General features: G+C 40.9%; 1 protein-coding gene across 1 annotated transcript in view; it reads left to right on the top strand.

Moving 5' to 3' along the window:
* The window catches only part of LOC114372241 (L-galactono-1,4-lactone dehydrogenase, mitochondrial-like), a 33,985-nt gene extending 6,603 nt beyond the window's left edge, over nt 1–27,382 (top strand). The window contains exons 4-6 of the mRNA XM_028329715.1: nt 4,737–5,157; nt 5,648–5,788; nt 26,997–27,382. Of these exons, the coding sequence (XP_028185516.1) occupies nt 4,737–5,157; nt 5,648–5,788; nt 26,997–27,155 (721 nt within the window). The 3' untranslated portion in view covers nt 27,156–27,382. The remainder of the gene's footprint in view (nt 1–4,736; nt 5,158–5,647; nt 5,789–26,996) is intronic.
* Nucleotides 27,383–27,649: the final 267 nt, after the last annotated feature.

Raw genomic sequence — 27,649 nt, 5'->3', positions numbered from 1 at the left:
ATTTATCAAGAGATTCTGGACCACTTTAAAACCGAACATTCTGAGATTTTTCGATGAGTTCTATGTTAACGACATAACGGAATTTTCCCAAGGGGAAGCAATGCTTCGTTCATAGTCCTAATCCCAAAGGTGGCTAATCCACAACATTTGGAGGAGTATAGACCAATTTCACTCATTGGCTGCATGTACAAGATCGTGGCCAAAATATTGGCAAATAGGATGAAGAAGATCATGCCAGTTATAATAGATGAGAGACAATCTGCTTTCATAGAGGGTAGACATTTGCTTCAAAGTGCACTTATAGCAAATGAAGTGGTGGAAGAGGCTAGAAGAGGTCAGAAGCCGTGCATTGTCTTCAAAGTTGATTATGAGAAGGCCTACGATTCGGTCTCTTGGGACTTCCTGATCTATATGCTCAGCAGATAGGGCTTTTCCTCCAAATGGATTCAGTGGATAGAGGGTTGTTTGAAATCTGCATCCATCTCCGTGTTGATCAATGGTAGCACTGAATGGCTTGGTGAGAGAGGCTGTCAACAAAACCTTGTTCAGGGGTTTCAGTGTTGGTTCAAATAATGTGGATATTAGTATCCTCCAATATGTGGATGATACTATATTTTTTGGAGAGGCGTCTATGGAGAACGTAAGAGCAATCAAAGCCATATTGAGGATTTTTGAGCTGGCATCAGGCTTAAAAATTAACTTTGCTAAGAGTTGTTTTGGTGCAATTGGCATGTTGGAGAGGCGGATTTTCGAGGCAGCCAGATGTTTGAATTGTAGTCAGCTGTCGTTCCCTTTTGTCTACTTAGGAATACCTATAGGTGCCAACCCGATGAGAGATCATATGTGGGAACCTATTATCAACAAGTGTGAGAGAGCATTAGCTAAGTGGAAGCAAAGACATCTTTCATTTGGGGGGAGAGTGACTCTAATTCAATCAGTTTTAACTTCTATTCCTATCTACTTTTTGTCTTTTTTCAGGATTCCAAAGAAGGTGCTGGATAAGTTAGTACGTGTGCAAAGAAGATTTCTTTGGGGAGGAGGATTGGATAATAACAAAATTGCCTGGATCAAATGGGAGACCGTTTGCCTCCCAGAAGAAAAAGGTGGTTTGGGTATTAAAGATATAAACATGTTCAACCTTGCACTTATTGACAAATGGAGATGGAACTTGTTTCACAATGAAGGTTAGCTGTGGGTAAGATTATTGGAGTCTAAATATGGAGGATGGAGGGGTTTGGATGCAGCATCTAATGATAAAAAACAGTCTTTGTGGTGGAGGGATCTAAAATTGGTCTTCCAAGCATCACAGCAAGGGGAGGAATTAAAAAGAGGTATAAAGTGGAGAATTGGATGTGAGGATAGGATAAAATTTTGGGAGGATGAGTGGATTGAAGGAGAGGCAGCACTGGGAACAAAATACCCCAGATTGTCACTAATTTCATGCCAACAAAATCATTTAATCCAGCACATGGGAGATTATAAGGAAGCGGAATGGGAGTGGAAGCTATCTTGGAGAAGGCCGCTGTTTGATAACGAGGTACTCATGGCTACTAATTTTCTAAATGACATCGAAAGACAGCCTATTCTGATGCATAGAAGAGATGGGTGGGTGTGGAGGGGAGATCCAAGTGGTCATTATACGGCGCAATCAGCCTACAATTTGTTGAGGGAAGCGACAGTCGATGGGATCCACGACAGTGTTTATCATGAATTGTGGAAACTGAAGGTGCCACTTAAGTATGCAATATTTGCTTGGAGGCTAATTAGAGATAGGTTACCTACCAAAATTAATTTACATAGAAGACAAGTAGCAGTCTCGGACACTAGCTGTCCTTTATGCAGGAATGAGGTGGAAGATGCAGGCCATTTGTTCTTCCACTGCAGAAAAGTCACCCCCATATGGTGGGAATCATCGGCATGGGTGAGCCAATCTTCTGCTTTCCCAAAAGACCCTAAGATGCACTTCCTACAACATGTTCTAACAATGGTTGATGGTTTGAGGGCCAAAAGATGGAAATGGTGGTGGATAGCTGTCACGTGGACCATTTGGAAGCAAAGAAATAAGATGATATTCTCCAATGAATGCTCCATTCAATGGCAGTAAGTTGCTGGAAGATGCACTGTTTTTGGCATGGACATGGTTCAGAACAATGGAGGAAAATTTTACATTGCATTTCAACTATTGGTCTAGCAATCTACCAGCTGGTTTTCTGTAAACTAGGGTAACACTAGCTGTGGTTTGTAATTTTTGACGCTCTGTAGTATGCTAGTAAGCTCCTATCAGTCTGTACTCAGCCTGATATGAGGCTTTACCAGCATTACTTACATACTCTTGTATCTATAGTACCTCTGGTACTCCCTCATATATCAATATATATTAATTTTGCTGACCAAAAAAAAAAAAAAATGATATTCTCCAATGAGGATTTTGATAGCAACAAAGTTATGGATGTCGCAGTTTTCTTACTTTGGACATGGTTGCGGAATTTAGAGAAGGATTTTTCCATGCATTTTAACCAATGGTCTAGTAACATTTCTGCAGGGTTCATGTAACAGTAATTTTATCTAATATAGTTTTGTTTCAGCTGGGGTAGCCCATTGTGGTTCCACTCCTGACTCCATTTTAGTCAGTTTTGGAACCAATGTCTTGGGCATATTTGTGTTGGGCACCCCAATATCTGTAATTTAGTACCTCTGGTACTCCATTAATATATATTATCTATTTTTGCTGAGCAAAAAAAAAGATTGGTGTTCTTATGCTTTTACTATAGTTTTGATTACTTTCTCTGTTAGTATTGTGTTAGGATATAAGGAGAAGGGAAAATTAGTTAAGATGGTTAGACTATTAATGAGTTAGTTACTACAGTTAGGATATTGATTAGTTAATTAAGGGGCTAGTCAGTTAGTTAGAGGGGTTTATTAGAGATAAATAGGGGGAGAAGGGTAGGAGAGAGAGGGATCTTATCATTTGTAGATTGAGCATTAGCTCTTTGTGAAAGGAGAAATCCTTTGTGAGGGGGAAACCCTTGGAGGAGAGTTTTCTCATATTTTCTGTTCTTTTCTTTCTAGTCATTAAAATCCTTTCTTTTCTTTCTCATTTCAATTCTTGGTTCCTAACAAATTGGTCTGTCCTGCCGGATTTGTGTTCGTGATGGAAAACCATGTGGGAGCATTGGAGAAATTGGCCAGCGCTCAAGGGGAAAAACTGACGGAGCTGCGACGTGACATTGCCCACATCAAGGACAATATGCTAGACATGACAAGATCAAAGAATTGATCTTGGAGTGCATGTCAAGCAAGGAAAAGGAATCCCGTATTGAAAAAAGGAGTTCCATAGTGTTCTTGAAAGAGAGGATCAACATTTAAGAGCTGAAACATATGTTGTGCAAGATATTGACTGAAGAGGTTGATCCTCATTCGACTCAGTAAGACAAACATAACATGGAGGGAAGTGGGTTAGAAAGCAGTGAAGCAAAGGCTAGTTCTTGGACAAGAAACCTGGAACTTCCCACCTTTGATGGAAGCATAGAAGGGGAAACTGATTCAAAGGGTAACAATTTTGAGTGTGACGATGACCCATTGCAGTTCTTGAAATCAGAAAACAGAAGTAAAGAAGTTTCAGTAATCAAGAACCACACACTATGTGGTGGAGAGGAAACCAAAAACAATGAAGCAATATTAGTAAGAGAAACAAAGATTGAAAAAGTTATGATGGAGGAAGAAGTTGATCCTTCGATGAAGAGGGAGAAACACAAGGAAAACAAAGTGAAGAATGTGGGCTGCGAAGACCATTTTCTTGATAACCCAATACCAAAGATGATCAAGAAGGAAGTTGAAGCTGGTGATGCAGTCAAGCCTCATTCTTTTCAAGATTCAGATTTTCATAAAAAGATTGTTATGATGAAACAGAATTCATTGTTGGACCCAAATTCGATCATGAAGGTGGACAGAACATCAATGATGTTGGAATCTTGGAATGTCAACTTGCTGGATGTGCCTTTAGCATTAAACTTTGTTGCATCTATGGCTGACAGCTCAGCAGTGGAGCTAAAGGGAGAAGGAATGTACTGAGGCAGTCATGGTGATTAAAGTTATATGGAGGTCACCCTTGTCCCTCCCACCACTGAATCCGCCGGACCTTAGTTTGCATACAAGGACAGTGGGTCATTCCCAGTTAAGCTACAAGGGGTGCAGTTGTCTTCCAACAATTGGAGAAAACTTGAGGAAGTTTCTGTGTGCAATTCCAGTTTTCAAATTCCAACCTTGAGGACAAGGTTGATTTTTAGGAGGGGTGTATTGTTAGGATATAAGGAGAAGGTAAAGTTAGTTAAGATGGTTAGACTATTAATGAGTTAGTTACTACAGTTAGGATATTGATTAGTTAGTTAAGGGGTTAGTTAGTTAGTTGGAGGGGTTTATTGGATATAAATAGGGGAAGAAGAATAGGAGAGAGGGGGGTCTTATCATTTGTACATTGAGCATTAGCTCTTTGTGAAAGGGGAAATCCTTTTGAAGGGGAAACCCTTGGAGGAGAGTTTTCTCTCCTATTTTCTGTTCTTTTCTTACTAGTCAATGAAATCCTTTCTTTTCTTTCTCATTTCAATTCTTGGTTCCTAACATATTGCCAACAACTTTCATTCTCTTTTATATCTTTAGTAAATTGTGTCGCTATTTTATTGTTGCATGTTGTGAACTTTTCTGTTTCAAGTTGCATGAGTTTCTGTTATTGTATACAGAGCAGAAGGATCCAGGGGTAAATCAGCAGAAGATGGTGAACAAAATATAGATGAGCTTTCTTTCACAGAATTAAGAGATAAGCTAATTGCCCTAGATCCTCTCAATAAAAAGCACATCATCAGCATTAATAAAGCTGAGGCCGAGTTCTGGCGAAAGTCAGAAGGATATAGGGTTGGATGGAGTGATGAAATATTGGGCTTTGATTGCGGAGGCCAACAGTGGGTATCAGAGGCATGTTTCCCTGCTGGAAAACTAGCTAATCCAAGCATGAAAGACCTTGAATACATTGAAGAGCTGAAGCTACTTATAGAGAAAGAAGACATACCTGCACCTGCTCCAATTGAGCAGCGCTGGACAGCTAGCAGTAGGAGTTCCTTGAGTCCTGCTTCAAGTCCGTCTGGGGATGATATATTTTCTTGGGTAATAAAACTCTTTCCTGGGTGATTTTGCAGTGCAGATATAGTTCCAAGTTCTTTTCTAAGCCAGGATGGGTGAACTGGTATTACATGGTCATATGAAGTGAGCTTAGCTCCATGTTTATCTTGATGCTTCTACTTCTTTTTTGTTTTCTCATGTTTTGTATAAAGAAACTTTTGGGGTGCAATTGGGATTTAAAATTTTTAGTGGCATTTAGAAAAAGATGAAATATTTTTTATTAAATGCTAAAATTCGGCTTCTCCAGTTATGCATTTTTGTTGTGGAGAAAGATTATTTATTTGCCGAAAAGAAATCCAATAGGCATTAGATTCACTACTTGACTTTAATTGTAATCAACTGCCCATAGTAATGTCTTTCATCATCTTTAATGTCAAGTTTTTGAACCAATGAAATACAAAACATTCGCTCCTTCCATTAATTTCAACATTATAATGCTGTTTTGAAGATTGTTATACTTTTGATGTTGTTTCAGGTAGGTATAATCATGTACCTCCCTACCATGGATGGTCGGCAAAGGAAAGATATAACAGAAGAGTTCTTTCATTATAGGCATTTGACTCAGGCAAAGTTATGGGATCGTTACTCCGCATATGAACACTGGGCTAAGATTGAGGTAATCATAAGTATCATAAAAAATGAAAGGTCCAACATGGTATTTGGATATGATGTACCAATTTTTATTTTTTTATTTTTTTTATTTTTGCTCAGCAAAAATAATATATGTATTAATAAGGTCCAACATGGTATTAATAAGCCTTTTCGCACTAAGTGGGATTGATTACCCTACTTGAATCCGTAGAGAGAGAATGGTTAGAGAGAGAAACAGAGAGACAAACAGAGAACGAGAAGGAGAGAGAAACAGAGAACGAGAGAGAGAGAGAATCAAAGATGGAGAGGGAGAGAGAGATACAGAAAGATACAGAGAGAGAGTCAAAGAGAAAGGGAGTGAACGAGTATGAGAGGGAGCCTGTGCGAGAGAGAGGACGCTCGAGTGCTAGAGACCTAAAAGAGAGTCTTAACGGAAGGGCCAGATACAGAAAGAGTAAGGAGGATAGGAGAAGAGGTCACGCCATTCACGAAAGAGATTTCTACAGACCAGCTGCCAATCACAGATGCATCAATAACAAACACCAGGAGGACCCTTGGATTCAAGTGGGAGGTAGAAGGAAGGCTCGGTTACAGAAAAGAATTGAACAAGGAGCAGGACCACGCCGACAGAATAATCTTCATGCACACCTGACAAGCGAAAAACACAGACCCCTATCATGGAGGAATAAAAAGGACATAATCTCCTTTTATTTCTCTCATTTCCCAGAGTCCGTTAATGAAACTTATCTCTGGAAGTTATTCCAGGAATGGGGAAAAGTGTGGGAGGTGTTCATACCTAAATCAAAGAATAAACAGGGTCAACGATATGGTTTTGTTCGTTTTAAAGGTGTAGAGGATGAAGGTAGATTGAAGCTGTTTGTTAACAAACCAAAGTTTTAGAGAGGAGGTAAAAGGGAAGTGGTGAGATCAGGGGGAGACGTTGTTCGAGCATGGAAGGACTCCATGAATCCTATGGAACCCAAACAACCGAGACTCAACAATATGCCCTTCACTAGCATGAAATCGTATGCGGAAGCTGTTAAGCACGATCATACGATGAAAGGGAAGGAGATTGAGGTGCCTTTGTCAGGGAAGAATGGATCAGAAGCTCGTGTTGCATCTGTAACATTGCAGACTGCAAAGTGGAAAACTAATTGGTTGGATCATCTCTGGGTGGGTCGTCTAAAAAATAGAGGAATGTTTGAGAGGGCGGTGGATGAGGTTCAGGAGGTGGTAGGTATGGAGGTGAAGGTGTCATATTGGGGGGATGACATGATTATCCTCCACGACATGGACGAAGCTAAAGCAGATAAGATCAACCTCAGAGAACAATCCAACGGAGAGACACCGCTATATTCAATCCAGAAATGGACGCCGGAGTTGAAGCCCGAATTCCGTTTAATATGGATTCATATCTGGGGTGTCCCCTTGGAGATATGGGACGCTGAACACTTCGCGACCTTGCTTTCGACATTTGGAGAAATTATTGAACTTGACGAGGAGACGGCGGACCGTTCGAGACTTGACGTCGCGCGGGTTCTGATACGCACAAAGGAGAAACCTATCTTCTCCAAATCGATGGTGGCTATGGTTAATGAAACGGAGCATCACTTGTTCTTGAGGGAGGAGGTATCTCGAGCTATGGGAAAACGGCAGCGTTGGTCGGAATTGGAGGCTTTTCCGCCATCACCGTTCACGACAACAATGGAGGATTCCGACGAAGACTTGACAACACGCATACCTGACGGAGCATCGTCGGAATATTTGGGGGACGGATGTCGGCGCCGGTGGACCAAGGCCATCAACCTTTGGCGCGCGGAGTCCGAGGCTTTCTCAGACGATGACGTGTCGTCTCACCATGGGGAGTTGCTTCCTGCTGTGGACCTGCCATCCTGCTCCGTGCGTCAGGAGGATCACAACGGTCCTCTCATAGGCTCTTTGCATGCAAGTGGAAGGGAGGTTCGTAGGTTCACCTTCCCTGGTCAGAAGCAGACGATGATTGAGGAAAAAGGTGATGAAGGTCCCAAGGACGTTGATACCGTCAAAGGGGCTGTCCTTCGGGCCTTTCAGCATGGTCCAGAGGATATTACCTCTGAGTTATGCCCTGCGGTCAAACCAAATTCAAATCTCTCAATTAAAGAGATATGTGGTTCGAATAATAACACTCAGAATAGGGGGATGGAAGGGGTCATGCAGGACTTGGGCCTGAATACTAACGGCCCAGTATCAAAGGGAGAGGAAACTGCTTATAACTTAAAAGTTTATTCTAGAGAAAAGGTGGGTGCAGGAAGAAAATCTTTGGGCCATACAAATAGAATTTCTAAGACCAGAAGGGATGACAATAAGCCATCACCTCTGGACCTTGCAAACAGTGGCCCCATTCATATGGAAGATGACTTGTTAGGGGGGGTGGATGCAGCTGATGTGGTTCCAATTCCGCCTCAGACCTGTCTCAGTCCCATTCCTTCAAGCAGCTTTATCAATGTTCTTGCAGAGGCTGAGGAGGACTTCCACCATGAAGTAGCCAGGCATTTGGGCTTGACCTTTGATGAACATAAGGCCTCTTTTGATAACATGAAGACTGTCAAGGATATTAGTGAGACTGTAGTAGTTTCACCAGCTATGATGGGAAGGGATAATCTTGCCTCATGAATATTTTATCTTTTAACTCTAGAGGGTTGGGTGGTGGTGTCAAAAGGTCAGCCATTAGAAAGTTGACCTTGACCAACAATCTTGATGTTCTTTGCATCCAAGAAACAAAAATGGAGTCCATTGATAGAAGACTATGTCAGTATTTATGGGCTGACTGTAATGCTTCTTCGGAGTTTGCACCTGCAATTAGTGCTGCTGGTGGCCTCTTATGTATATGGAATAATGATTCTTTTTTAGTTGACAGAAAGGTAGTGGGGAGAGGTTTTATTCTATTGGAAGGGCTGTGGATTAAAGACAATAAGAGGGTTTCCATAATCAATGTTTATGCCCCCTGCGATTTACAAAGAAAGAGACAGCAATGGGATGAGATCCTTCAGTTGAAGACAGCTTCTCAAGCAGCCCTCTGGTGTGTATTAGGTGATTTCAACTCGATAAGGCACCAAGATGAGAGAGTGAGCTCAGCTCAGTCAGTGGGTGTTGACCCTAGTATTTCTGAATTCAATTCTTGGATTTCAGACATGGCTTTAGAGGATGTTAGGTCTTTTGGGAGAAGATTCACTTGGTGTAGACCTAATGGCAGTGCTATGAGTAGACTGGATAGGTTCCTCTTATCAGATGATTGGTTGGTGCATTGGCCTGATTCTACTCAGTTCGTGCTTGATAGGGACTATTCTGATCACTGCCCCATCCTATTGAAGTCAAAGAACATAGATTGGGGGCCAAAACCTTTCAAGGTTATGGATTGGTGGTTTGAAGGATAAGGGTTTTCAGCAACTAGTGCAGCAGCAATGGGGCAATTATCACCCTCCAGGATGGGGAGGATATGTTCTGAATCACAAAATAAAAATCCTTAAACAGTGCTTAAAGCAGTGGAGCTTATCAAATGGTGAAGCTAATGCTAGAAAAGTTAATAATATTAAAAAGGAGTTGAATTCTTTGGAGACTGGACTAAATGACAGACCTCTATCCCAAGTGGAAGTGAATCTTAAGAAATCCCTTCAAGTCCAATTGTGGGAGGCAGCTTATGCATATGAATCTATGTTGAGACAAAAGGCTAGAGTTAAGTGGTTAAAAGAAGGGGACAACAACTCTACCTATTTCCATAGATTGATCAATCATAGAAGAAGAAAAAATGCTATTCAAGGTATCTTCATGGATGGTGTGTGGGTACATGAACCTTGCAGTGTTAAAAATGCAGCTATCCTCTATTTCAAGGACAGATTTTCGGAGGAATGTTCTAATAGACCAGCATTGGATGGTGTTCGCTTCTCTTCTCTTGATCTAAGAGATAAAGAAAGCCTTGTGTCCAGATTTTCTGAATTGGAGATCAAATCTGTAGTTTGGGATTGTGGGGGGGACAAAAGCCCTGGCCCAGATGGCTTGAATTTCAATTTCATTAAACATTTCTGGGAGGTTTTGAAACCAGATTTCATGAGGTTCATGGATGAATTTTATATCAATGGATCCTTTCCAAAAGGAACCAATGCTTCATTTATAGCTCTCATCCCAAAGCTTAATGACCCTCAATCTTTCAATGATTATAGACCCATCTCCCTTATAGGGTGTGTCTATAAAATTGTGGCAAAAGTTTTGGCCAAGAGGCTGGCCATTGTATTACCTCATCTTATAGATGAAAGGCAGACGGCTTTTATGAAGGGGAGACACATCCTTCATGGTGTTTTGATTGCCAACGAGGCTTTAGCTGAGGCCAAGTCTAGAAATAAACCTTGCATGGTCTTCAAAGCGGATTTTGAAAAGGCATACGATTCGGTTTATTGGGGATTTCTTGACTACATGCTCATGAGGATGGGATTCTGTGAAAGGTGGAGGAAATGGATAAATGGTTGTCTATCCACTGCAACCATATCCATTTTAGTTAATGGAAGCCCATCTAAGGAATTTGCTCCTAAGAGAGGTCTAAGGCAAGGTGATCCCCTTGCACCTCTTCTTTTCAATATTGTAGTGGAAGGTCTCACAGGTTTGATGAGGTCAGCTGTGTCCAAGAATCTGTTCAGAAGCTACCAAGTGGGATCTTTAAAAGAAGAAGTGAACATCCTCCAATATGCTGACGATACTCTGTTTTTTGGAGATGCCACTCAGCATAATATTAGAATCTTAAAATGTATTCTGAGGTGCTTTGAAGAGGTTTCTGGCCTCAAGATAAACTATTCTAAAAGCCACTTTGGTTGTCTGGGTAAATCTGGAAGTTGGTGCAGGGATGCAGCCCAATTCCTCAACTGCAGTACTATGGATTTTCCATTTGTTTACCTTGGAATTCCAGTAGGGGTGTCTTCTAAGAGCTGGATTGTGTGGCAGCCTATTATAAGGAAGTTTGAAGTCAAACTTGCAAAATGGAAGCAAAGAAGCTTATCTATGGGGGCAGAATCACTCTCATTAACTCAGTCCTATCAGCTTTACCTATCTACTTACTATCCTTCTTTAAGATCCCTAAAAAAGTGGTGCACAAAATTGTTTCCATCCAAAGAAATTTCCTTTGGGGAGGTCATCAAGAGGCCAACAAGATTCCTTGGGTGAAGTGAGACACAGTTTGTCTTCCTAAGAACAAAGGGGGCCTAGGGATTAAAGATTTATCTAAATTTAATGAGGCTCTACTTGGCAAATGGGGGTGGGAGCTGGCTAATAATCACAACCAACCTTGGACTAGAATTTTACTTTCTAAATATGGTGGGTGGAAGGAGCTGATTTCTGGTGGAAAGAGGAATTTCACTTCCCAATGGTGGCAGGACCTGAAGGCTATCTTTCAGCAGCAGCACAACAATTGCTTTATTGATAACCTAAAATGGAGGGTGGGAAGTGGTTCCAAGATCAGTTTTTGGAAGGATAAATGGCTGGGGGACAATTATAACCTCCAAGGAAAATATCCCCATCTATACTTAATAAGCAAACAGCAGACTTCTTCAATCAATTCTATGGGAGACTTTGTGGAGGACAGATGGGAATGGAAGTTATCATGGAGAAGGGATTTTTTTGATCATGAAATTGAAATGGTAGCTGATTTCCTAGCTGAGATTGATTCTGGCCACATACACCAATCCAGCAGGGATTTCCTTTGGTGGAAGTCTGACTCTAATGGTCTATTCTCAACAAAATCAGCCTACAAAGTGCTGCAGGAGGCTCATAATAATGATAGTGAAGACAATGCCCTCAAGATTATGTGGAGATTGAAAATTCCCCTAAGAGCGAGTGCTTTTTCTTGGAGACTTCTCAAGAATAGACTCCCTACTAGGGATAATCTCAGAAAGAGACAAGTCACATTGCCTTCTTACAGCTGCCCTCTATGTGAATATGAAGAAGAATCGGTCAATCATCTTATGTTCAACTGTTCAAAGACTAGGAGTCTTTGGTGGGAGCCAATGAGATGGGTTAATAGAGTGGGTCCTCTTCCCATAGACCAAAGAATCACTTTTTGCAATTCTCTCAGTGGAATAGGCAAACTTGTACAATCAACAGATGGGAATTTTTGTGGATAGCCCTGTCCTTGTCCATTTGGCATCATAGAAATGGCATGATCTTCAAGAACCAGCCTTTTATTCCTGAAAAGGTCATGGATGATGCCTTATTCCACACCTGGTCTTGGCTAAAGTGTGTGGAGAAGGGTTTCCAACTACATTTTAATTTTTGGTCAACCAATTTGAAGGATGCTTTTTCCTAGAGGGGATGGGTTTGTATTATATTGTGGTCTGTCTATTGATTCCTCCTAGTGGGGTTCAGACTGCATTTGCCTTGTCTTTATCATTGTACTTTCAGTACACCTAGTACTGAATTTCATATATAATATATTGATATTTGCTGTGAAAAAGAAAACCAGAGGTACTAAAGTATACAAGTTTTATAGATACACTCCGGAGCTGGTTCACAAAACAGGCACTGTAACTACAGGACCTGGAAGAAACCACAAAAGAGAAAAGTACAGGAGTGAATCCTAGATTTCTATCTTCATGTCCGAAGAAAACCTTCTTTGAGATTTGAAGACCACTGATTGTAATGATAAGTGAAATCCTTTTTTAAGTGTCTAAGCCATGTCCAAATTAGAAACACTGCGTCATCCATTACTTTGTGAGCGTTGAAAGTAGCATTGGAGAAGATAATGCTGTTTCTGTGCTTCCAAATAGTCCAAGTGAGTGCTAACCACCACCATTTCCATTTGTTCCCCTGCAGTCCTTCATAAACTCCATGACTGTGTTGAAGAAAATGGTGTCTTGGGTGGTGTGGGAAAGCCCCCACCAATTTCACCCAAGACAACGATTCCCACCATATTGGGAGAATTTTGCTACAGTGAAAGAATAAATGACTCGCGCTCTCATCTGTTGATTTGCATAAAGGACTCACATATTCGTGCAATTCTACCCGTTTCCTTCTCAAATTATCTCTGGTTGGCAATCTGTCTTTGAGTAACCTCCATGCCCTCGGAGCTCCTTTCGGATTCCTCCAACTGCCATACTTTGATTGTAGTACCCTTGCCCATGTCTCCTCCTTATTCTGAAACAAATCCCATTTCCACTTTCCCAGCAATGATGTATTAAACGCGGTGATGTCCTTGACTCCCAGTCCTCCTTCTTCCTTTGGCTTACACACTGTATCCCATCTGATCCAAGCAATCTTGTTTTGCTCGGGTGTCCCACCCCATAGAAAATTCCTCTGTAATCTGACTAGTTTGTCGACCACCTGTTTAGGAACCCTGAAAAATGAGAAAAAATATATCAGAATGGATGTTAGCACTGAATTTATGAGAGTCACTCTCCCCCCAAAAGACAGGTGTCTCTGTCTCCATCTCGCTAATTTTCTCTCACATTTAGTAATTATGGGTTCCCATGTCTGACATCTTCTGGGATTGACACTTATAGGGATGCCCAAATATGTGAAAGGAAAGGACATCAAGTTACAATTGAGGTATTTGGATGCACCATAGGCCCACTGATCCGACACCCCAAAAGCCCCGCAACTACTTTTAGCAAAATTATTTGATCTTTGGCCTAATTTCCTCATTGAATTGTCTATTTGACTTGCTCTGTATAATATGTTGGACCTATGTGTGAGAGAATGAGAGCGAGCGAGAGTGAGAGAGAGAGAGAGAGACAGTGAGAGCACGAGAGAAGGTGAGAATGGGTGGGTAAGAGTCAAGCATAGGAACCAAACCAGAGAGCGCGTCAGTGAGAAGGTGAGAGAGGATCCTCATCGTAGGCATGCTGGGAACAGGCGAGGGCAAGGACAGAGCTACGGTAGAGCTAATTGGAGGAGTAGGAAAAACATAACATCGTTTTACTTTACCCGTTTCCCTGACGACGCGACGGAGGAAGAACTATGGTACCATTTCAAAGCGTTTGGTGCCGTAAGGGAAATCTTCATTGCCAAGAATAGAAACAAGAATGGTAGGAGGTTCGGGTTTGTTAGATTCGAAGGCGTCAAGGATGCACAGAAGCTGGAGTGGACACTCGACAACACCGTGTTTGGCGGTCTCAAGATGCACGTAAATATTCCAATATTTGGAAGAAACAAGGTCGCTAAGCCAATCTCGAACACGAACAAAGCGAGGCACGACGTGCACAAAGAAGAAGCAATACCTCGTCATGTTCAATCTATATCGACTACAGACCATGGGTCGTACGCGGAGGTAGTAGCAAGAAATAACGCAACTTCAGGGTCAAGGAGAACCGCAGGTACTACCAGAGGCAATAATGGTACATCATGGTCTTCAGTGTACCTAGATATCCCAAAATCGTTGATGAAGAGGGCAAACGAGACGTGGGTGGGAAGATTGAAAAATCTCGCCATGTTTGACAGGGTAGAAGATGACCTATACTGGGATATCAGCGCCGACATCTCGTCGAAGTACATGGGTGCTGACATGGTCTTGTTGCAAGGCCTCTCTGACGAAGGCGCAAAGCACATGATGCAGGAGGAAGAAGAGGGAGGACTTACTCCATTCCATTCCTTGGAGAAATGGAGCCCTAAGCTGCGCATAGGTTACAGACTGACATGGGTTTATTGCTGGGGATTACCAATCACGGCCTGGGACATGCATCAGATTGGAAACATAGTGGCCGCAATCGGCGACATGATGGATGTGGACGATGCTGTCGAGTTGGTTAAAAGGATGGACAGGGTACGGGTTCTTGTCAAAACCCTGTGGCAGCCATACATACAACACACTGTTAATGTGCATATACACGGGGAGGTGTATATTGTGCATATTGTAGAAGAAAATGGCAGCAATTCCGACACTTGCTATGGCCGGAAGGGAAGTGCGTATGGCTCATCTAAAGAATTAGAATCTGCAGATAGTGACGTCGGTACGCTAAACGGGATTACCAGCAATGCGTGGATGACTGGTGAGGAGGTGGAGGTCATGGTGGCAGAGCCAAACGCCGAGTTGCAGAATCCATATAGCACCACCTCGACGGTGGGACCAGAGCTCCACATGCAAGTACAGGGATTCAGCGACAACACGGTTGTCAGTGCACCCACCGTGGTCACGACGATGGCCGGCGTTCAAGCTTCCCCTCCCGGAACCCAGAATCCCGTTGATGCTCTTTTATCCAGCGGACAAAAAAATAACGTTAACCCAAAGGGTAAAGATGTTATCCGCTGTGCAAACACTCCAACGGACAACGGGCAGTCATCGCACAGTGGTACATGCCCAATGGACTCTGCCGCCACCAACCTTGCATGTGAGAGACGAGATTTTCACGAAATTGGCATTGCAGACACAATTGGGATTCTAATCCCTGACGCGAGGGTTGACCATGAGCCTGAAAGAGGAAAGCTTGAGGGAGAAGGGCAGCACGAGAATATGAAGACCCACATTTCAAATTAAAATAGGTCACGTGACCATGAAGGGGACTCTGCTGATGGGCTGGATTTCGCTATCCACACCCCCCATATCACTCACCCACAACAGAACTTAAGCCCACCAACAACTAAGTGGCAAGTGTATTTGCGAAAAAGGAGTTCCAAAAGGAAATTTATTTCGGGCCTTACACATGGATTGAATTTAACTGCTGCAATGGATCCAGAGCCAATTAATCCAACCTCATCTCAGCTAGTGGAGGGCGCTGAAGTCAAACATGGGCCGGAACAACTTGCATACACCAACAACAGCGAACATAGACCAACACAAATCCAACATGAAGAGGCAGATTTTATTCACTCTCACAAGCAGGAAGCAGCAGATATGTGGGAGCTGGTAAAATCATTGGGGGTCACCAATGGGTCTTCGCAAGGGGATCCTGTAAGAAAAATAATGGACATGGAGACTAGAGATCAAGAAGAAGCACACAGATTGAGATGCAGGAGGGTTTCGCAATGAATATAATCACATACAATGTTAGAGGGTTGGGTAGGGGGATCAAGTAGCCAACAATTAGAAGACTGGTCAATAAACAAAAAATAGACATGCTATGTTTACAGGAGACAAAAAAGGAAGTTATAAATAAATCCATGTGCCAAGCCTTATGGGGGGACTCCGAAGTTAGTTGGGAAGCACAACAAGCCTTGAACTCAGCAGGCGAAATTCTATGCTTGTGGAGTGAAAATAGTTTCAAGTTAGACAGGAAGGTCATAGGGCAAGGTTTCGTAATGTTGGAAGGGAAATGACGACAGGAGACAACCAATTCACATCATCACAGTATACTCACCGTGTGATATTCAGCACAAAAGAGTTCTATGGGAAAATATTAAACAGTTGAAAATTCTGAATCCAGGGGGGCTTTGGTGTATCCTGGGTGACTTTAATAACATCAGATTGGAGTCAGAAAGAGTGGGCAATTGTACTAGGGGATGGGGAGAAAGCCACATAAATGAGTTTAATGAATGGATTGGAGACTTGGAGGTTGAGGAAGTACCATGAGTGGGTAATCTTTACTTGGTTTCGGCCGAATGGCACCGCTAGGAGTAAGTTAGACAGATTCCTAGTGTCTCCCGAATGGCTCGCCAAATGGCTTGCAAGTACCCAGCAGACCTTGAATAGAAACTTCTCTAATCACTGTCCAATTATGCTCACATCTAAACTAGTTGATTGGGGTCCTAAACCTTTTAAGATCCTTGATTGCTGGCTATCAGACTTATCATTCAGGAAAATGGTAGAAGAATCATGGAATGGTATTCAGCAAAGTGGATGGGGAGGGTATGTGTTGAAAGAAAAAATTAAAAGATTGAAGCAAAGGCTAAAGGTATGGAATAAGGAACAGTTTGGGGACACCTTCATGAAATTCAAGAAAATTGAAGAAGAATTGAACAAGTTGGAGACAGATTCAGCAAATAGACATCTAACCCCCATCGAAATAGAAACCAGAAAGCACCTTCAGGAAGAGTTGTGGAGTGCAGCTCAATCACATGAGTCTCTACTTAGGCAGAAGGCAAGGTCCAAATGGATCAGAGAAGGGGATTGTAACACAAGATATTTCCATTTGATAATGAATGCCAGACGCAGAAACAATTGCTTAAAAGGAGTGATGGTTGACGGATCTTGGATAGAAGAGCCAACAAGGGTCAAAGAGGAAGTAAGATCATTCTTCATGCGATGTTTTCAAGAACCAGAACAAGTTAGACAACGGCTGGACGGTATACCTTTTCAGACCATAGAAAGCCACCAAAGTGACATGCTGGAGGAGCGTTTCAAGGAAGAGGAGGTAAAGAGGGCAGTGTGGGAGTGCGAGAGCGAGAAGAGCCTAGGCCCAGATGGTATTAATTTCAAATTCATCAAAAGTTTTTGGGATCTAATCAGACCTGACGTCCTCAGATTTCTGGATGAATTTTATACAAATGGATGTTTCCCAAGGGGTTGCAATGCATCATTTATAGCACTCATTCCTAAGGTGCCAGAGCCACAAACCTTGAATGACTATAGGCCTATCTCACTTATAGGATGCATTTATAAGATAGTGGCAAAGATTCTAGCCAACCGCCTGGAGAAGGTGTTGCCTTTAATCATTGACGAAAGGCAATCTGCCTTCATTGAAGGTAGGCACTTATTACACAGCGCGGTTATAGCAAATGAGGTTGTTGATGAAGCAAAAAAAGGCCAGAAACCATGCATTGTGTTTAAAGTTGATTACGAGAAGGCTTATGACTCAGTGGCATGGGATTTCTTGTTATATATGCTAAGAAGAATGGATTTTGGTCTCAAATGGATTAGGTGGATTGAGGGTTGCTTAAAATCCGCCTCTATCTCAGTGCTGGTGAACGGTAGTCCCTCGCATGAGTTCATCCCGCAAAGAGGCTTATGACAAGGGGATCCATTAGCACCCCTGTTATTTAATATTGTGGCTGAAGCTTTAAATGGGCTTCTAAAGGCAGCTGAGGGGAGAAACCTGTGTAGGGGATTCAAAGTGGGCTCAAATAATGTGGACATCACTATCCTTCAGTACGCAGATGACACAATATTTTTTGGGGAGGCTACTATGATGAACGTAAAAGCAATCAAAGCAATATTGAGAGCTTTTGAACTTGTTTCGGGACTTAAAATTAATTTTGCAAAAAGCAGCTTTGGTGCATTCGGAATGACCGAGCAATGGAAACTTGAAGCAGCAAATTATCTCAATTGTAGCTTGTTGTCCTTTCCTTTTACGTACCTTGGCATTCCTATTGGTGCAAACCCAAGAAGGCGCCTTATGTGGGATCCTCTACTTACCAAGTGTGAGAGAAAACTAGCGAGATGGAAGCAAAGATACATCTCTTTTGGGGGGAGAGTGACTCTCATAAAATCTGTCCTAACATCTATTCCTATATATTTCTTTTCATTTTTCAGGGTTCCCAAAATGGTGTTGGATAAGCTGGTTCGCTTACAGAGACAATTCCTATGGGGAGGAGCTGAGGATCATAACAAGATAGCTTGGGTAAAATGGGATACAGTGTGTCGCCCAAAAGAAAAACGGGGGTTGGGAATCAAGGATATAAACACTTTCAACATTGCATTGCTTGCAAAATGGAAGTGGAATTTATTTCAGCAGCAAGGCGCACTATGAGTTAGAGTATTGGAGTCCAAGTATGGGGGGTGGAGGAGCTTGCACGAGGTTTCTAGAGATAATAAAGAATCTACTTGGTGGAGAGATCTAAAGATGGCCCTACATCATTCGGACTATGGGGAGGCATTAGAGAGAAGCATAGTGTGGAGGGTTGGCTGTGGTGGCAGAATTAAGTTTTGGGAGGATGAATGGATTGCGGTTGGAGGAGTTTTAGCAGCCAAGTATCCACGGTTGTACCTCATTTCTAATCAGCAGAATCACACCGTTCAGCAAATGGGGGTGCGCAAGGATTTGGGGTGGGAATGGGAGTTCTCTTGGAGGAGACCGCTGTTTGATAATGAGGTAGGCATGGCAATCTCATTTCTGAATGATGTGGACAGTAAGCAGATTCACCCACAAAGAGACGATGCGTGGGTGTGGGAGGCAGATTCTAGTGGGTATTATTCTGCAAAAAGTGCTTACAACATGATGAGGGAGCTTCTACATGAAGGGGCAGAGGATAAGGATTATGCAGAATTGTGGAAGGTAAAGGCGCCTAGCAAAGTACTAGTGTTCGCCTGGAGGGTACTTAGGGATCGCCTTCCCACAAGAGCAAACCTCCACAAACGTCAAGTGGAAGTAAATGTCAGGAGGTGCTTGTTCTGTAACAGACTCGAAGAAGACGCAAGCCACTTGTTCTTTCATTGCAGCAAAATCACCCCTTTATGGTGGGAATCGATGTCTTGGGTAAAAATTGTGGGCCCTTTCCCACAAATCCCTAGGTATCATTTCCTCCAATTTACTAATGGATTGCCTCAGGGTGTGAAGGTTAATAGGTGGAAGAGTTGGTGGTTAGCTTTGACTTGGACCATATGGCAACAGCGGAATAAGATACTCTTCTCCAATGCAACATTCAACGCCAACAAAATCATGGATGATGCAACTTTTCTACTTTGGTCATGGCTTCGCAACCTAGAAAAGGATTTTGGGACCAGCTTTAATCACTGGTCTAGCAATCTCAGATTAGGTTTCACTTGTTAGTGGAGGGTTACACTTTACAGCAATTACAAAATATGTAATCCTGCTTCCCAAGCTCTGGTTCCAATCTAGACTACTTCAAGTCTGATCTGGAACCATGATCTTGGTATCTCTAATTGTAATATTTTGTACCTCTGGTACTCATTTAATACAAAGTATATATTTTTGCTGAGCAAAAAAAAAAAAAATGTTGGACCTATGTTGCTACAATAGAAAGTGTTAAGCAAAAGGGTTGGATCAGAGATGGGGTGAATTGGATCAATGAAAAGTTTTAAAATCCCCAAACTATTTTCGAAGGCCTTTAATGAAACTTACAAAATTTCCTTGAATCAACCTCAATTTAGCAATACAGATGTGGTAGCCTAGTTCAATTTTCCTAGGTAATAGTATTCTTGTTTGAACTATATTATCATGAAACCAGTTAACACATCACAAATAACCAAGAAAGTAAAATAAGGAGATAGAGATAGAGAGGACTCAAATTTTTATATTGGCTTTATCACCATCACTTTGATTTACATCCAGTTTCTCAGTTAACCTGGTTGAGATTTCACTAACCAAATTCCAGCTATTCAAACACATGCACATATAAAGTTTTCAAGGTTTTTGACACCCTCTATTAAGATAGTTAGACTATTAATGAGTTAGTTAGTTGCCTTTGAAAAAAATGGGTTAGTTAGTTAGAGGGGTTTATTAGATATAAATAGGGGAAGAAGGATAGGAGAGAAGGAGATTTGTTTTTTGTGAATTCAACATTAGCTTTTTGTGAAAGGAGAAATCCTTTGTGAAGGGGAAACCCTTGGAGGAGAGTTTTTCTCTCCTATTTTCTGTTCTTTTCTTACTATTCAGTAAAATTCTTGCTTTTCTTCATCATTTCAATTCTTGGTTCCTAACACCCTCAATAAAATTTTCCCCAATCTTGTAGAAACCCGCTACAAGATTACCTTTGAGAAACCTCAAACAAACACTAAACAGAAAAACCAAGTAAAAGGATTGATATCACCTAATGTGATAGATTTGCAAAATAAAAACACACTTATCCACTTTCACATGATGACTCCTTAAGTCCTTGAGAGATGCATTGTCAATCTTGTTTTATATGACAAAACTTGTTAATCTTGTTTCAAAAATGATTTTCGTGGCTCATGTTTCTCTCCAAGACCCTCTAAAATGGATTATGGAATAAGAGTCATACTGTTAGAGGTGAAAAGTTTGTTATTTGTAGTTGAAAACCAAAATAATTGATTATTTGCTCAGGATAATTGATTATTTTGATAACTTGATCTTAAAACCACCTGAGTTTTAGCTTTATCAAGATAATTGGATTATATTTGCCTTTAATTGATGATTTGCACACCTATGTTTTTGGCTAGCCTGAAATAATCGATTATCACTTGAGTTAATCGATTCTTTGTGCATATCTGACAATATAAAACAGAGCAGAGCCAAATAATCGATTATATTGTTCTTTGAGCCAATTTTAATTTTTTTTTATCGGCAAAGATAACGTGTGTGTATATATATATATATATATAATGAGTACCAGAAGTACAAACAGTACATGTAAATAAACTGCGAGCATCATGGTTCCAAAATCAGACTAAGAACAGTCTCGAAAGGAACCATTAGCTGCAGAGGCAGGGAAATACAGTGATAAGCTGCTCCCACTTCCTATATTTTCTACCCCCCTGAAGAGACAAAACCTATTGAGATGTTAGATGACCAGTAAGTATAGGGGATTGCAAAATCCTTCTCAAAACTCTTCAGCCACGTCCAAAGTGTAAAAATAGCATCCTCCATCACCTTGTTACCATCAAAAGTGTCATTTGAGAAGATTATTTTATTCCGGTGCTGCCACATTGACCATGTGAGGGCCAACCACCAACACCTTCATCTATTATCACAAATTCGATTAGGCAAACAGATCACATGCTGGGAGAAATGTTGCCAAGGTTTCTGCGGAAGAGCACCATGAATGTTGACCTAGGACATGGATTCCCACCATAGCGGGATGATTCTGTCACAAAGAAAGAATAGATGTGCTTCATTCTCCTCATGGCTCCCACAGAATGGGCATAATGTGTCATTGAGTTCCACCCGTCTCCTCCTTAAGTTTGACTTTGTTTGCAGTCTTTCTTTTAGTAGCCTCCATGCAAAGATTACAATTTTAGGTGGAATCCGTATCTTCCATAACTCCTCAAACACCCGCACTTCATCCCCTTCCATAACTCCTCACACACCCGCACATCATCCTCCTAACATGTTTCTCTTTTACCAATGACTTTCTTTGTTTTCTGGCAACACATTCTCTTTACTAGTGTGCGGTCTCTCAATGTGTAGTGGTTGTCACCGCAAGCACCACTAGACTTGCCCCACTGTCACCAGTGTCGCAACCTACCTCACGACGGGATGGCGAAAAAAAATAGATAAAAGCACGTTTGTCTCCTAGGGAGTGAACAAGTGGAGTCACCATCAACGTTTATTCGAGGAAAAAGTTAGAAAAATCAAAAAGAGGTCTATTAATTTTGAAAAGGAGGGTTCGAGAGTTGTTTACGCATAGGGAAGGTATTAACACCCTACGCACTGTCACAAGGGACAACATCTTTTAATCGAGAGTGCAAAACATGACTTCAAAATTATTTATTTTTCCAAGAGCGGTAAATTGCTTTTCTTTTATTACATTATTTTTATTATTTTTTTTTTCCGAATTGACAAGGGTGTTGCCCTTGTTCCTACGTATCCTCAGGTGCAATGAGGAAATCAGACCTATGTAGTTCTTTAAGTCTGAATGTTTGTGTTAAATTGATTTTATGTTTTTGAAATATTTATTTTAATTGCGAACAAAGAGTCGTTAAGGCGTTGGATCTTGAAACGACGTTTTAAATTTTAAAAAGCAGAGAGAATCGTTAAGGCGTTGGACCTTGAAACGATCTCAAGTGATATTTGATGAAAAGAAGTTGGGTTGTGAATTGATTTTTTGTTTTCATTTTTGTTGTGTTTATTACCTTTCAGTCTCACTAAAAAACCAATTTTTATGACATTAGTGATTGACTAGAATTAAGCCTTACGAATAAAATGAAATTACCAACGATAAGCGGAGAAGATAAATGCACACATAATATCACAGAGGACCCATAAAGGTAGATTACATCAAAATCTTAAGAAAAACTAACCGATTGTTGCACAGGGTACAAGGCTAGCAAGAGAGAAGATGTAGGAAATGATCCACGGTTCGATTCAGCGGCACCTCGGCTTTGCTTTTTTCTTCTTTTCTTTCTCCATGCGTTTTTGCTTCAGTTCCTTCAATTGCCAACCCCTAAACCCTTCCCCCTGCATGGCTATTTATAGAAAAAAAGTTATTTGGTGCAGGGGAAGCTCGCTCGGGCGAGCTGGTTGCTTCAGGATGAAGGCATTCCATGGCTCAGGCGAGCCAGATGCTGGCCTGGGCGAGCTCAGGCCCAGAAACATCCAAAAAATGGCCATTTTGCCCTCTTTCTTTGTGGTTTTTATTCTCAGATTTGATAATCAAACATCAACTTGAGCGATCCTTCTACCTTGTGTTGCAACCAGTACCAAACACCTTAATTTGATTAGCAATGATCAAAACGTCATATTTGAATGATAAAACATTATACTCGAATGAAATTAGGGTCTGACAACCGGCAAAACCCACCCTGTACTAGATCATCGGAGCTGCCACGCGTCGCCACCTTCTCTGGCCATCTATTTTCATCCTTTTCACATTTTGTCAGATCTACGTTTATTGAAGTTTGTTATTAAGGCACTTGAAGAAACTGTTTTTATGGCACAACCTCCTGGTTTTGAAGTTGTAGATAAATCACCAGTCTGCAAACTCAAAAAAGCTATCTATGGCTTAAAACAGGTCCCAAGACAATGGTTTGATGGGCTAAAGTCTACTTTGCTGCGGTTTGGTTTTGTTGGGAGCAAAAGTGATTCACCCCTATTCATCTTTCACCAACAGATGCATGTTGTTTACCTTTTAGTCTATGTAGATGATATAATTCTAACAGGTAGCTCAACTTCTCTGATTCAACAGCTTACATACAAACTAAATATTGCCTTTTCACTCAAGCAGCTTGGTCATTTAGATTATTTCTTGGGTTTGGAAATCAAGTATTTGCCCAACAATTCTATCTTGATGACTCAGAGCAAATACACTTGAGATTTACTTCACAAAACTAACATGGTTGAAGCTCACTCTATTTCTTCTCCAATGGTCTCCAACTACAAGTTGTCTAGACATGGTGCTGATGCTTTTCATGATCCAACACTATGCAGATCTGTCGTTGGTGCATTACAGTATGCTACCCTTACTAGACCTAAAATCAGTTTTGCTGTCAACAAAGTTTGTCAATTTATGGCTGCCCCTTTGGATTCTCACTGGACAATGGTGAAAAGAATATTAAGGTATTTGAAGGGCACCTTGTTTAATGGTCTGCTTCTTCAACCCACTTCTGTTACAAAGCCCTTTGCTATTCGAGCATTCTGTGATGCTGACTGGGCATTAGATGTGGATGACAGGTGCTCTACCTCAGGGACTGCTATTTTTCTTGGTCCAAATTTAATATTTTGGTGGTCTTGCAAGCAAAAGGTTACTGCAGGTCTAGTACAGAAGCTGAGTATCGCAACATAGCTCAGACTTCCACTGAATTGACTTGGATTCATTCCTTGTTGACAGAATTACAAGTTCCATTTACCACTCCTGTTATCTTTTGTGATAATCAGAGTGCTTTCTCTATCGCACACAATCCAGTTTTTCACAGCCACACAAAACACCTGCAAATTGATGACTTTTTTGTAAGGGAGAAGATTCTAGCCAAGCAGCTTTCTATTGTCCATATTCAAGCTTAGGATCAGTGGGCTGATGTACTCACTAAGCCTCTTTCTGCATCAAGGTTTGAAGTTCTCCGAGGCAAACTCAATGTGAAGAGTGTTTCTTCTGAAAACTCTTCCCCTTAAGTTTGAGGGGTTATTGAAGTATGTTATTGTACAACCGTGAAAACATTTTGTAATCTAATTGTAAGGGCTGTTAGCTTTTGCTAATAGCACCCATCTAGTGATAAACAGCTGTAGTATGATGGTAAGGGCAGTTAGCTTTGATAGTGTTAGTTAGAATCTATTAGTGTTAGTTACAATCTGTTTTCTGTAAGGTTAACAGAACATAGGTCTATATATACCTCTGTATGTAACTAACTGCAACTAACTTTCCAAATCAATAAAAATCATTTTCACTTTTCTTCAGTTTTCTCTCTCTCTTTCAGTTTGTTCAACAACGTTTATCTGGGGAGTTAGTAACATCCACTGCCACCATTGTGTTCGTCTCTCTCCGGCAAGTCTGACTCTCTAGTCAGATTCAACCGCCGCTGCTGGAGTCGCCACGTCAGTTGCTGGAGCCACTGACGGAGATGTCACTATTTGACTGTTTTTGGATGTTTTCACCTGCAGATCCCATTTCTGCTGTTACTTTTACCTTATTCCTCCTGGGTATCATCATTTGGGCCTCATGTTCACATTTTCCTTCGTTTGGTGTGCGGTTTGAGTTTGGGTCTTCTTTTTCTGTTGGAGTTGTCCAGCACCACAAACCATCGTCCTGCACCACTGTTCTCTATTTTAAAAAAAAAGGTTCATCCAAGTCAGGTCTTCCAAGTCTGTTTTAGGTGTGAAGTTCACTTCTTTTTGTTTTTTTTTTTCATTATTTGGTTTGTCGGTCTGAACTTAACACCTCCTTCCTTTGGGTTTTGTGTTCTGGTTCTGTAAAAGGTCCTGTCTTTCTTGGTTGTCTTCTAAGTTGGTCATCTCTGTTATCAATCACTCCTGTCCAACTGTTATTCTTGTGTATATATTCTCTGTTTACTATTGCTGTCCCCTCCATTCATCAAGAGGTTTTAGGTGTTTATTTTTTGAAAAAAAAAGTCATTTGCTTCTGTCCATGGTGGTTAAGCATTGATGTCATGGATGGTTAAGCATTGGTGTGTTGTCTCTGCCTTTATGGTGGTTAAGCATTGATGTCAAATTTCTGCCATGGATGGTTAAGCATTGGTGTGTTGCCTCTGCCTTTATGGTGGTTAAGCATTGATGTCAGATTTCTGCCATGGATGGTTAAGCATTGGTGTGTTGCCTCTGCTGTATATATATTCTCTGTTTACTATTGCTGTCCCCTCCATTCATCAAGAGGTTTTAGGTGTTTATTTTTTTTTATAAAAAAAACAGTCATTTGCTTCTGTCCATGGTGGTTAAGTATTGATGTCAAATTTCTGCCTTTGGTTAAGCATTGGTGTGTTGCCTCTGCCTTTATGGTGGTTAAGCATTCAAATATTGTTTTGCTTCTGTCTTAGTGGTTAAGCACCATGTTTAGCTTCTACTCTCGATGGTTAAGCTATGTTGCTTCTACCTATATGGTGGTTAAGCACTGTTATTGGTTTGCTGCTGTCTTGAGTGGTTAAGCATCGTGTGTAGCTTCTACTCTTGATAGTTAAGCTTGGTTTGCTTTTGCCTTTTAGGTGGTTAAGCAATGTGTCAAGCTTCTACCATGGATGGTTAAACATTAGTTAGTGGTTTGCTTCTGCCCTTTAGGTGGTCAAGTGTGTTTGCTTTTGTTGAGTGGTTAAGCCTTGTGTTATGGCTTCTGCTTAATGGTTAAGCATATTCCAATTGTCTTTGAATGTTTTCAGTCATTGTCTATCTTTTGCTGATGTATTTCCGGCATGTTTCATTGTATTGCGCTTTCATTTTGTACTTGTATTGTTCATCCCAGGCTGGAAGTGTTGAGTCCACCTTCTAGCTTGTGGAGGGGCTGTTAGAGATAAGTCCCAGATGCATTGGTTGTCCTAGTCATTGACTCAGTTGCTGTTCTTGGGGTTCGATCTGGTCAAGAACCATCTTTTGGGTCAAGATATTGTATTGTAAATGCTAAAAGCTTAGTAAGCTTTAGGGGGAGAGTCTGTTGGTTGTTTCTCCCAATCAACCACTAGTCAAAGTTGGTTGTCTCCCAATCAGCCACCAATCTGAGCAAAATTACTTGAGGTGATCTTGTATCTATTGGCTGCATTGCTGTCATGTTGGAAGGTTGATTGGTTAAAGCTTGATCAGTTTTTGTTGTTGGAGTAGATGTGAGTTCATTGCTGCCATGGGTTTCAGTTTGTTCCTCCGCAGCATCTGAGTTAGAAGAAGAATCTTCAGTTCTTTGGCATTGTATTTTGTGCACTGGAGTTCTCTACCTTGGAGTTGTTTTGGGTTTAGAGAATGGGAATTATTTTGGAGTTGTTTTCATCCTCTGATGCTTCAGTTTATATGTTCCAAGCTAGGAGCATTTAATTTATATGCTTCAGCTTTAGGGGGAGCGTTAGAATAGTTGTTTTATTATATATTGTTCAGCTTTTATAAAGCTGTTTTTCTGGTTGTATTTACCTACTCTAATTTGTGTGTGTGTTTATTAAGTACCAGCTTAGGTGTCGAAGGTGCATCCAGTTGATATCGCCTTATTTGTCAATTGGAACATGAAAGGAAAGTGCTTGAACATTGAAGTATACTTAATTTTTGTGCATATTATTTGCTGTCTAGGTTCCAAAGGACAAGGAGGAGCTTGCAGCCCTCCAAGCAAGGCTAAGAAAGCGGTTTCCTGTGGATGCATACAATAAAGCAAGAAAGGAATTGGACCCCAATAGGATCCTTTCGAACAACATGTTGGAAAAGCTCTTCCCACAATCAGACACCATATAATTTTGTGTTGGTTGTGTCTATATTGTCCATATTTTTTATGTTTACTATATATTCAACCCTAAGTGCTGATAAAAAAAATATATTCAACCCTAAGTTGTTGACTTTGGAACATTGGGTTGGAAAATATCTGGTGCACAATCTGGATTATTATGCATAAATGCATATTTTCAGTTTATTTCTTGCATGACAGATGCATTGAACTCAGAAGATTAAAGAATTGCAACGTATGTACAGGGGTGTGCAAAAATCAGTACTGAACTGGTTCCAAATTGGTTTAAACGGTTCAGTTTGTAAACCAAATTTGAGAGTTGGTTTGACGAATCGGTTTAAACATTTCATTTAAGTTATCTAGTATTTTTTTAAAATTATTTAGTAGCATATTAAAATTATATATAATTACATTAAAATTTAAGAAAATAATTAATTATAATTTTAATCGAGTAAATATTGTCTAAAAAATTTAAGCTTAACTTTTATTATGATTTGTTCTTTTT

This window comes from Glycine soja, chromosome 10 (assembly GCF_004193775.1).
Source record: "Glycine soja cultivar W05 chromosome 10, ASM419377v2, whole genome shotgun sequence".
Classification (NCBI taxonomy): domain Eukaryota; kingdom Viridiplantae; phylum Streptophyta; class Magnoliopsida; order Fabales; family Fabaceae; genus Glycine; species Glycine soja.
Note: the sequence above shows the minus strand (reverse complement) of the source record. Positions and strands in the feature narration are given on the sequence as shown.